The sequence below is a fragment of the Perognathus longimembris genome, chromosome 7 (assembly GCF_023159225.1).
Source record: "Perognathus longimembris pacificus isolate PPM17 chromosome 7, ASM2315922v1, whole genome shotgun sequence".
Classification (NCBI taxonomy): Eukaryota; Metazoa; Chordata; class Mammalia; order Rodentia; family Heteromyidae; genus Perognathus; species Perognathus longimembris.
In genome coordinates this window covers 52697693-52710147 of record NC_063167.1, presented here as the reverse complement: position 1 = coordinate 52710147, position 12455 = coordinate 52697693, and the positions used below count along the sequence as shown (strand labels likewise).

Below are 12455 nucleotides of genomic sequence, written 5' to 3'. Positions count from 1 at the left end.
AGTGTCATAAAAATTATGTACTCAACATATGATAAATATCCTGGAAAAAAAGAGTTTTCCCTAGTTTGACCAGTAACAAGTTATTCTTTTTATCATGCAAACAATGTGAGTAAGAGCTACAGAACTGAATGCCATGATCAGGCAACACTTTCTTTTTTTTTTTTTTTAATTGTCAAACTGATGTACAGAGAGGTTACAGTTTCATACATCAGGCATTGGATACATTTCTTGTACTGTTTATTACCTCCTCCCTCATTCCCCCTTGCCCCCTTCCCCTTTCCCTCTCCCCCCATGAGTTGTTCAGTTGGTTTACACCAAACAGTTTTCCAAGTGTTGCTTTTGTAGTCGTTTGTCTTTTAATCCCGTGTCTCTCGATTTTGGTGTTCCCTTTCACTTTCCTAGTTCTAATACCATTGTACACAGTTTCCAATGTACTCAGATAAGATACAGTGATAGTGCAGGTACAACCACAGGAAGGGGATACAAGAGGATCATCAAAAATAGAATCTGCATTTCACATGGCATGTTGAAAGTAATTACAACAGTGATATAACACTCGATTCCATAACATGGAGTTCATTTCACTTAGCATCATCTTATGTGTTCATAAGGGCATAGCTATTGGGCGCTTATGATCTTCTGCTGTGACTAGCCTAAACCTGTGCTAATTATTCCCTATGAGGGAGACCATAGAGTCCATGTTTCTTTGGGTCTGGCTCACTTCACTTAGTATAATTTTTTCCAAATCCTTCCATTTCCTTACAAATGGGGCAATGTCATTCTTTCTGATAGAGGCATAAAATTCCATTGTGTACATGTACCACAATTTCCTGATCCATTCATCTACTGAGGGGCATCTGGGTTGGTTCCATATTTTAGCAATGACAAATTGTGCTGCGATGAACATTGTTGTGCTGGTGGATTTAGTGTGTTCTTGTTTGTGGTCTTTTGAATAGATACCCAAAAGTGGGGCTGCTGGGTCATAGGGGAGCTCTATGTTTAGCCTTCTGAAGAATCTCCATACTGCTTTCCAGAATGGCTGAACCAGTTTATATTCCCACCAACAATGAAGTACGGTTCCCTTTTAGCCGCATCCCCTCCAATATTTATTATTGTTAGTTTTCTTGATATAGGACATTCTTACTGGGGTGAGATGGAATCTCAATGTTGTTTTCATTTGCATTTCTTTTATGGCCAGTGATGTAGAGCACTTTTTCATATGTCTCTTGGCCATTTTTATTCCCTCATCAGAGAAGTATCTTTTTAAGTCTTTAGCCCACTTGTTGAGGGGGCTATTGGTTCTTTGCGGTTTTGTTTTGGAAGAAGGTAAATTTTTTTAGTTCTGCATATATTTTAGAGATGAGGCCTTTGTCTGTTGAATGTCCGGTAAAGATCTTCTCCCAGTCTGTGGGCTTTCTGTTTATCTTGCGAGCTATGTCCTTTGCCATGCAGAAGCTCTGCAATTTGATGCAGTCCCATTTGTCCAACCTTTCTTTGATTTGTAGCCTTTCTGGGTCTTTGTTAAGGAAGTTCCATCCTGCTCCAAGGAGCCCAAGTGTTTCTCCTACTCCTTCCTATAGTGTTATCAGGGTGTCTGTTTTGATTTCAAGGTCTTTAATCCATTTGGAATTGATTTTGGTGCAGGGTGATATATAAGGATCTAGTTTTAGTTTGTTGCAGGTGTTGAACCAGCTTTGCCAGCACCATGTGTTAAAGGGGTATCTTTCTTCCATCCTATTTTTTTTTAGCTCCTTTATCAAAGATTAAGTAGGCGTGGTTCTGTGGGTTCATTTCTGGGTCTTCAATTCTGTTCCATTGGTCTTCAGGCCTATTCTGGTGCCAATACCAAGCTGTTTATATTACTACAGCTTTATAATACAGCTCAAAGTTTGGTATAGTAATTCCTGCAGCAATGTTCTTTCTCCATAGGATTGTTTTTGCTATTCTGGGTCTTTTATTTTTCCATATGAATTTCTGGATTCCTTCATCTATTTCATTAAAAAATGGTGTTGGGATATTAATGGGTATTGCATTGAATTTGTAGATAGCCTTTGGCAATATTGCCATTTTGATTATATTAATCCTTCCAATCCAGGAGCATGGGAGGTTTTTCCATTTCCTTAGTTTGGCCTTAATTTTGCTTTTCTTTTCTTTCTTTTCTTTTTTTTTTTTGCCAGTCCTGGGCCTTGGACTCAGGGCCTGAGCACTGTCCTTGGCTTCTTTTTGCTCAAGGCTAGCACTCTGCCACTTGAGCCACAGTGCCACTTCTGGCCATTTTCTATATATGTGGTGCTGGGGAATCAAACTCAAGGCTTCATGTATAAGAGGCAAGCACTCTTGCCACTCTGCCATATTCCCAGCCCTTTAATTTCGTTTTTCATGTTTTTAAAGTTCTCATCACAAAGGACTTTCACTTCTTTGGTTAAGGTTATTCCTAGTTATTTTATGCAGTTCTCAGAGGAAAATTTATATCTCTGAGTGCCTATACCAACAAACTGGAGAAACAGCAAGTCAGCAACTTAAGGAAGCACCTTAATCTCCTAGAAAGAGAACAACAAGCCAAACCCCAAGTCAACAGATGGAAGCAAATAATTAAAATCAAATCAGAGTTAAATGAATTAGAGACATAAAAAAACATCGAAAGAATCAACAAAACAAAGAGTTGGTTCTTTGAAAATATTAACAAAATAGATAGACTTTTAGCAAACCTGAACAAGAAACAAAAGCAGCACATAAACAAGATCAGAGATGAAACAGGTAGTATCACCACAGAAACAACCAAAAATTCAGAACACAATAAGGGACTATTTTGCAAACCTTTATGCCAACAAATTTGAGAACCTGGAAGAAATGGATGATTTCTTAGAAAAAACTGATATCCCCAAACTCAACCATGAAGATTTATTAAACCTTCTAAACAGACCCATATCCAGCATTGAAATAGAAATGGCAATAAGTGATCTCCCATCCAAGAAAAGCACAGGTCCAGACAGATTCACAGTTCTGCAGAATTCTACAAGGCCTTCAAAACAGAACTCACACCAATATTTCTCAAACTCTTCAATGAAATTGAAAGTTCACTACCAGACATATTCTATGAAGCCAGTATAAACCTCATCCCCAAACCAGGCAGGGACTCATCACTAAAAGAGAACTATAGAACATAGATGCAAAAACTCTCAACAATATTCTGGCCAATCGACTTCAACAGGTCATCAAAAAAATCATACACCATGATCAAACTGGATTCATCCCAGGGATGCAAATTTGGTTCAATATACGCAAGTCAATTAATGTAATCCACTACATCAACCGGAGCAAGGTAAAGAACCACATGGTCATATTTCTGGATGTGGGAAAGGTGTTTGATAAAATCTAGCACCCATTTATGCTAAAAGACCTGGAAAAACGTGGATTCTAGGGAACACTCCTAAATATAGTAAAGGCAGTTTATGACAAACCAACAGCAAGCATAATTCTAAACGGTGAAAAGCTAAAGCCATTCCCTTTAAAATCAGGAGCAAAACAAGGATGTCCGCTCTCTTCCCTCCTCTTCAACATAGTACTAAAATTCCTAGCCAGAGCAATTAGGCAAGAAGAAAATATAAAGGAGATCCAAATTGGAAAAGATGAAGTTAAACTTTCTCTCTTTGCAGATGACATGATCCTATACCTAAACTCTACTCCCAAGCTACTAGAACTGATCCAAAACTTTGGCAAAGTTACAGCATATAAAATAAACCCTCAAAAATAAATGGCATTTCTATATACTAATGACCTGAATGCTGAGGCTGTAATCAGGAAAGCAACTCCTTTTGCAATAGCCTCAAAACAGGCAACACTTTCTTTAAACTTGGGAGACATGGCTGAGGTGAACGGTAGATAATGAAGTGATGCTCCAATAAGCACTAAGCTCCATTGAAAATGCTATGAGATACATTTTAAATCAGCAATCTTTAAGTACATAGACATTTCATAAAGCTCAAAATGAAGGGTTTTTTTGTTATTTTCTTGAATATGTACATTTTAGAATCATTTCAGAAAAAAAAATCACCTGAAATTTCTGATCCCTGACTGTGCCTATGAATGAGAAAGATCAATGTTTCTCTTGATTGAAAAACTCATAAAACTCATCATTGGTAAGTCAGGCTATTTGTTGGCCTAAAACATCAGCTAAAAGATGCTTGAAAGAATTAGAATGAATGCAAAGGCCATGGATTAATTACTATAGTGGAGAACATGTCTAATGAACAAGAATAAAAAGTCTGGTTAGACTCATCCTCAAAAAAACCTTTAGCTGTTCTAAGTGCATGAGGCAGCAGAGGTGGAGTTGTGTTCAAGTTGAGTCTGCAGATAGCTGGCAACAATCTATCATGAAGAGGCCTAAGCTGAAGGAAATGGCTAGTATCAGAGTTATCAGAGAAGGAAAATTTCCCTGCAATCAAAAGCTATGTAGTCCATAGATGGAGAGAGTGTAAAGTGGCATTGAATCTGGCAATTTCAATGTGATGTGGTTTAGTAGTATTGGATATCTCCCTTCTGAGCCCACACCTAAAGTTTACAACTTTCTGGGTCTTAAAGTTGATTCAAGCATGTTGGCTCAATGTAGTCTTCACAGACAACCAGTTGTAGTAAAAATACTATCACATATTCCAGTGTGAACTTGTTTTCTCACTCTATGATGGCTTCATATGCATTACATAAATTTTGAGTGTCAGTTTGTTTCACTGGAAACATGGAAACTTTAGGGAGTATTTCAAGATGTTGTTACTAGAATTACATAGTACCATGTCTGCAGGAAGTCATTTTTATCATTTATTTTTCTACACACAGGTAGTTAACATCTACCATCTACCACATATTGTTTTGAGTACTGGACACAAAATGGTGAAAAAGAATAAAATTTACATATACATTGTGTATACAAGAGTGTATACTAGAGTGTATACATGGTGTATACTAGAGTAGATGTCAATACAAAAATAAATGATTGCTTAAGAATATTATTCATTTTAACAGCCTATATATGGGGGTGACACAGGCCCAAACATATAGAAGATCAAATAAGAAACATTTTTTAAAAGTTGAAATCCTCAAGTAAAATCAGTCTTAGATGAACCAGAAAAAAATTAAAGTCCCTCTATCTACGAAGATTCAAAGAAGGGGTGACCTTTTTATACTTGGCTGCAGGTAAAATGCGAAAAATGAAACACAGCCCTGAGACATCCTAGCCACAAGCAGGATTAACAGATAATTATTAGTATGGAGTTTTTAATGAAAAACTCAAAGTTGAAGTGCTATACTCATCTCAGAGTTAAATGATCAACAAAAGGAAAAGCTGATCAAGTTAAGGTAGCCTACACTAAGAAAGAACGTGGTCAGGGGAGGGAAAGGGAGAAAGAAAAGAAGAAACAGAGGGAAAGGAGAGAATAAATTGTATTTTAAAAAACAAAAGAAAACCCAAGGAGAAGAGAAAAACAATGTATGAGAGCATCTAAAGTGATCAGGAACATAGTGTTGAAAATATAATGATGAGGAAGAGCTGACACAAGAATGAAGTTGGACATAAAGAAGGATTTGGAAGACCAAGGAATATCTGAGGATTCTGTAGGGAAGTTTCCACACAAAGAAGTATATAGGAGAGAGGGTGGATTAGAGAAAGGAGGGCATGACTGTGATTGGTGGAGACTCAGACACTTGTAGTTAATAAGCATCTTGATCATCACCAAGAAGAAATAGTTTCCTTTCACTCTCCTTTCTTCATTCCTCCTAGTTACACCAGTGGAGTTGTCATCATTCTGTGTTCCGAAAAAACAATGTGTGTATTCAGATTTATAAATTGTATTCAACTTTTTTTTATATATTGAAATGCATTTTAAGTATACCAGGCAAGCTTTTCCTATTTAAAGAACCTCTTTGATGGACTCTTACAGTGTGAAAAATTATTTCCAAGTGTATCTGTTTTACAGTTCCAAGCTCTGGATCCTTGTTTTTCTTCTTCTGGACAGCTAACTAGGTCATAATTCTATTCTCAGATCCCAACTCTATACAAACACCAATTGGTTTTCTTTTCTTTTGGGGGGAGGGGGTTCTTTCTTTCTTCCTTTTTTGCAACTGAAAGGTTATGTATCACTTTCTCATTTCTAAATTTACACAATATAATCCATGTACAAGATGGGAGCTCTCATACTCTGTGAGAAGAGCAAGTGCCACATGCTTAGTTTTCAAGCTATATTTAGAAATATGAAATATTTTAGAAGAAGTAGTACTTCAAAAGATCTCCCTCTTCAATTTTAGATATATTACCAATTTCTGCTTTCAGTCAGAATTATTGAACTTCTACTTTCCAAGGAGAAAAGATTTTGAAATAGCTTACAATGTTAAAATTTATTTTATGAATAAAAAAATAATTAAAACTAAACTTACATACAAATAGTAAAAAAAAAAACCTATCAATTTAAGCATTACAAAAAAACCAATCTAAGGCTATGAACTTCCTAATCAGAAATGAAGAAATAAATGACCTATTTTCTAGACATTGTTGAGGGGACTCAAGTCATTAGTAGAGAGGACATACCCAATTTTCAAAATCATAATGATGTACAAAATATCATAGTTCAGTGTATAGTTGAAGTATGTTAGTTAGGAAGCACAAACAGAAGAAAGAATTGCAAAATAGTACATTGCAAGGGAGTCATGGGAGAGACCATGCAGGTAATCAAACTTCAAAATAATCCTCTTTGGCCGCAGCTGCTATTTCACCTGAGCTCTCGTTTTTCTTTTCCATTTATCCCATCAGTTGCATCTCCTTCCCACAGAGTGACTGGCAGGTTCTCTTTGTGCCAGTTTCTTTCAGCATGCTTCTTATATACTTGGTTGTATGTTAGAATCACCTAGGAAACTTGGAAACATTCTAACGCCTGGGTGCCAACCCCACATACTGTGATCTAGTTGGTCCTGGGCATCAGTACTTGTAAAAGATACCCAAATGGTTCTACCATGATGTCCAAATTGAAAGCCACTATCTTGTAGGCCTGTCTAGACTTAAATAATCAATTCTTGTGTCCTTGGGCTCTTTGACTTAAGATCCTATTGCTGACTATTCTCAGTTCCTTTCCTTTCAAATTCACAAACTGAAAAGGCAAGCTGATGAGGAATATCTAAATTCATTCCTTGATCAGATTCCAGAACAAACTGGAAGGAGGTCAGCAAATACAAGTACTGGTAAGATATATCAAGTTTTGAGCACATACCACCTCCTGTGGTGGAGAAATTTAGACAGCACAGAAGAGTCCTGGGTATGACTTTTAACTTTGTCTGCTTAGTTTTCATCAACTTGGTTACCATTTCTGAATCTGTTTCTTATCTATAAAAACTGGAAGGTCATCCATTTAATGCTTAATTTCATAAGTATTCAATGTGTTTAAGGCAGTGTTCAACATGTAGTGGACGTGCAATGCGATAGCTACTTAAATGGGGAAAAAGAAACAGTTAAAAACCTGTTCACTGATTATATGCTCCAAATTAATAATAATTATGTTTTGAACCACTTTATATAATCCTTTATTCTTTATCCATTGCATGGATATTGATTACTTACTGACATTATGTCAATCGCACTGCTAGAATTACTAATGAATAAGAAAGAAACAGTTTCTCTCTTGATTCATTTTGTAGCTCAGTTAAATAGTTTATCTATTCCTGATATTGATTTCACATAGTCCAAAGACTGAGCTTGGTAGTGAGCTGCTGCAAGTAACAAACTGCCCTGCAACTCACCCTCACAAAATATGCACAATGAACTGCTAGTGCTAGGATGCTCAGAGAAACTTTAATGTAGACAAACACTAGAGTTTCATAACACTCATGAAGAACCAAGAGCCTATAAAAATTTATGACTATATCAAACGGAGCAGCTCCAAAACACCTGATGGATTTGGGCATTCAGTTCAGCACTTTTCTTTTTTTTTTTTACTAGTGGTTGTATGTCTTTCTTTGTTCTCACAGATGTGAGAAGCTTGTTCCCTCCTTCATTCATTCACCAAACTGGGTGCTACAGTGCCTCCCATATGCTTTCATACTTGCCAAATTCTGTGCCTTATCTACAATAACAGAACTGTATTCTTTGCTTAGGTCTGCTTGTATCTTTCACTTATTGTTAGGACTGAGATAATAATATCTCTCTTTTATAACAATCCTATAAGCTGGCATTTTTATCTGTATTTTACATATGAGACTTAACAGCTTAACCAAGGTCATTGAATGGGTAAATGCCAAAGCCAAGCCAGTACCTCAGATCTCTCTTTTTCGCATCTTTTCCCCTTACTTTCTGTCTTGGGCGGACAAGGCTCAGGTGACTGTGATTTAGAAACAAAAATCTGGCTGTTCAGAGAATTATTTATTTTAAAAAAATGACAAATGGAGAAAAAGAACAGATAGAACTAGAAGATGATATGACCAAACCTAATCTAACCTTGGCCTATGGGCCCTTTATGAAATGATGTCGGAGACTGAAATCCAATAAAGAATTGTGTCCAATGTGCCTGGTGATCAATCAAATTCACTGGTACTTAATTTCAGGACATTCCCTAGATTAAAGCCTTCATGATTCAGATTCCTATACAGTTGTGACTCTTTTTGCCAGGCTAGGAATATAATAATGGCAGTTAAAACAGCATCATTTGAAGCAATTTGTAGATTATATAAATCTTTGCTGATTCCTGACAGTCTTTCCCCACCTCCAGTATAATGAGAATCTCTCCAGTGATGATGCATGAACAAGATTTTGTGTAACTGCCCTAAATGAAAATGCTTTAAAGCTCACATGGAAGGAAAGAGGCTTTGTCCTCCTTTTCTGGTCTTCCATGGGATGCAATATGCATGGTCTACTGTCTACAAGATCACAGTTAATTCCTTCTCAGTTTTTCCATTTAGAACAGGGTCTATTGGTGGCCTTGTTTATGTCAATAAAATATGAAATCAACTCCACTCTAAGTATACATACTTACACAGTGATGGCTACTTAATCCACAAAGGGTCAATCACATTCACTCTTACTGTTAAATTCAGTCTTCATGTTAAATGCTTACTGCACAGTTACTCTTATATCTACCAATAATTATTCTTACATTTATGCCCTTCACTGTATGTCTTTAGAGTTCTTTCCACTAGAGATCAAGTGTATGCTTTCTCCCAACTAACATTTGACTTAAATGTGGCTTGCTAATGGAAGGTTAGAGATGAAACCCTAGGAAAGGCTGTGAATGTGCAGGTGAAGTCCCTGGCCATTGTGAGATGAACATACTCCATGTTTGTTTTTCTATGTGCTCATCTAAGAACAGCAAGGGAGGAGCAGACTAAGAAACCGTCTATTGGTCAGAGCCAAGCTCACCCCACACACAGACACAATGAGCTAGAAATAAATGTGTTGGTTCTATAGCACTGATTTGGGGGAAGCGCTATTATACACAGCTGTAGCAACAGATCATTGGTCTCCCTTTCCTTGATAGTTTACAACTAAGCATAGAAGAAGAAAAAAATAACTAAAAATAAAAGCCTTCTGCTGGGAACTTGGGCAAGCACATGACAGAGCTCCCTACAGTAGAATGTGGAGCTATATTTTTTCTTTATCTGAGTTAGCCTTCTGCTTTTACCTTCATGAAGTTCACATAATGCAAACCTCTCCATTTCAAAGAGAGACATTTACTGTCATTAAGTACATTTAAAATGTTCTATAACTATTACTTCTATTTAATTCTAAAATATTTTCATTATCCAAAATAATACCCAATACTCATTAAGCATTTATGCCTAATTTCTTTCCCTCCTCAGCTCCTGGCAATATCAATTTGGTTTTTGTTTTTATAGATTTAAGGATGAACTGGATTGTGTGTCCACCCAAGTTTATATGCTTGAAACTCTAACCTTTCATGTGTCTGTATTGGAAATAGAACCTTTAGTGAGATGACTAAGGTTCATGAGATCATAAGAGTAAAGATTTGATTCAATAAAGCTGGTGCACTTATAAGAAAATGATGACACATTAGAGTCCCCTTGCTCTTCTGTGAGGACACAGAAAAAGACAAACTTTTGCTGTCAGGTAAAGAATCCAATACACTTGCCCCCTCTGATTCTAGACTTCCTGTTTCCTGAACTGAGAGAAAACATTTAGGGTACTTACTGCAAACATTCAAGTACAAGTGCTTGTTTATGTGTCTGTTGTCAATTCCTTTGGGCAAATTCCTACAAAGAAGGGGAATTTCCAAGTTATAATATTACTTGCAACTCTGAACTTTTGGTACTAAGATTCCCGAAGCTGTTTCTTGGATCCTAAAAAAGAATCCTTTTTTGGATTCTGTAAGACAATCCCAATCTGTTAGACTAATTCCTTTGGTGTCTTAGAACAAACACCTCTTATTTTCAGGATAGTTGCTATTAACTTGCAAGCTAAATAACCTAAACTAACATAGAATAAGATTTCTACATTTTTGGCATGGTATTAAAAGAAAAGTGTACTCAAAACTTGTCTTTGAATGCTTTCCAGTGGAGTGATGCATCATGTTGAAAGTAATCGATTCATATCAGTGAGACTCTGTTTTACGGTGAGATTGGTGTTCAGATCACCACTTACCTTTGGGGCCAGACAGCATAGAATCTGGCACTTAGAGCATATTCCAACTCAAAAGACTTCTCAGAGCTGCGACATGGCTCCTTCCAGTCCCTCCCCGACCCACCAGGCAATCAGAAGAAGGTGAGAGAGATGGGGCTGGGGATATGGCCTAGTGGCAAGAGTGCCTGCCTCATATACATGAGGCCCTGGGTTCGATTCCCCAGCACCACATATACAGAAAATGGCCAGAAGTGGCGCTGTGACTCAAGTGGCAGAGTGCTAGCCTTGAGCAAAAAGAAGCCAGGGACAGTGCTCAGGCCCTGGGTCCAAACCCAGGACTGGCCAAAAAAAAAAAAAAAAAAAAAGAAGAAGGTGAGAGAGACCCACTGCTGTTACTTGATGCGGGAAGACATCAGCTGAGTACAGGGGGAACTTAATGAGTCATTTAATAAATCCAACCGGCAAAAAGGCAGAGAATGTAATTTATTTTACGTTTCTATTCCAGTGTGCCTCCTATTTTCTATTCATCTGCCTGTTCTGGCTTTTCCTTTCAGCTTCTGATGGAGATGGTCTAGCTTAATTTCCTTTTGTTAAAGTGCTTTTTTCCTTTCTAGTTTTCATTAATCATATAGGGGGGACTACATTGTTTACAATGTAGTCCAATCAGTCTCTCTTCTTTTACTCTTTCCTTCCCCTTCCCCAAATTAATTTACTTTTTGACTTAATTTAGTTTTGGGTTTACTTTTTGACCACCCCATTTTGGGATGGCTGTTAAATGTTGTCATGCTTTCACAGTCATAGTAACCCCAAGCCAGATTAGTATTTAAAAGGTTATTACTCAGGGACTGAAAGATTCTCAATATCCTTTAGTATAGCAACAAAATTTACGAGAGTCCCTTTCAGTTGTAGCTAAAATTATTCCTTTGACATAATATGGACTTACATACTTTTCCAAGAACACTATCAATTTTATATGATGAAGCATGCTTTAATGCTGTAAAAAGGGTTTTCACAAAGAGAAGCAAGACAATCCCTTGGTGACATGATAGCACTCCAGAGGCTTAAAACCACCTGCTTGACAACTCACTGAATTATCCCTTCTGCATGGTAAGCATCCCTCATTCCTCCAATAGTTCTCATGTCATACAATTTCCAACGTATTCACTATTGTAATCTCTCCTAAAATGAGTATCTCTGTTCTTATTATTCATTTAAGAAGATCAGAGATGAAACCGTATGCCATTTTGTTTGTCTGTCTTGGAATAGGAAATGATCATACTTTTTGTTCTATAACAAGACAATCACTTTCCATTCTAGATTCTCCTCTAACAGTCGTGACATTTCTTTTTTTTTTTTTTTTCTTTTTCTTTTTTTTTTGGCCAGTCCTGGGGCTTGGACTCAGGGCCTGAGCACTGTCCCTGGCTTCCTTTTTGCTCAAGGCTAGCACTCTGCCACTTGAGCCACAGCGCCACTTCTGGCCGTTTTCTGTATATGTGGTGCTGGGGAATCGAATCCAGGGCCTCATGTATACGAGGCAAGCTCTCTTGCCACTAGGCCATATCCCCAGCCCAGTTGTGACATTTCTAAGATACATCTCTGTCTCTACCATTTCATACTTGTATTATTGTTTCTTTCACTCTGGGTCACAACATCCTATTATTCCCGTTAAATTTATACCAACAGATATATCTGTCATTTTATCCTCCAATATATTCTATAATCTTGTTTTCAACTATTTTATGTCCCTTGACCTTGTTCTAAGTGACTGATAAGTGGAGAGGATACACTGATGGGACTCTATAACTCACTCTCCTTTAGGAAAACTGGCCCATTATTGAAAGTGGGT

At 37.2% G+C, this 12455-nt stretch overlaps 1 protein-coding gene across 1 annotated transcript in view; it reads right to left on the bottom strand.

The window, feature by feature from the left end:
• Tnni3k (TNNI3 interacting kinase) overlaps positions 1 to 12455 on the bottom strand; it is a 313990-nt gene that overhangs the window by 43033 nt on the left and 258502 nt on the right. The window contains 4 exon segments of the mRNA XM_048351587.1: positions 10631 to 10685; positions 10688 to 10750; positions 10976 to 11015; positions 11017 to 11025. Of these exon segments, the coding sequence (XP_048207544.1) occupies positions 10631 to 10685; positions 10688 to 10750; positions 10976 to 11015; positions 11017 to 11025 (167 nt within the window).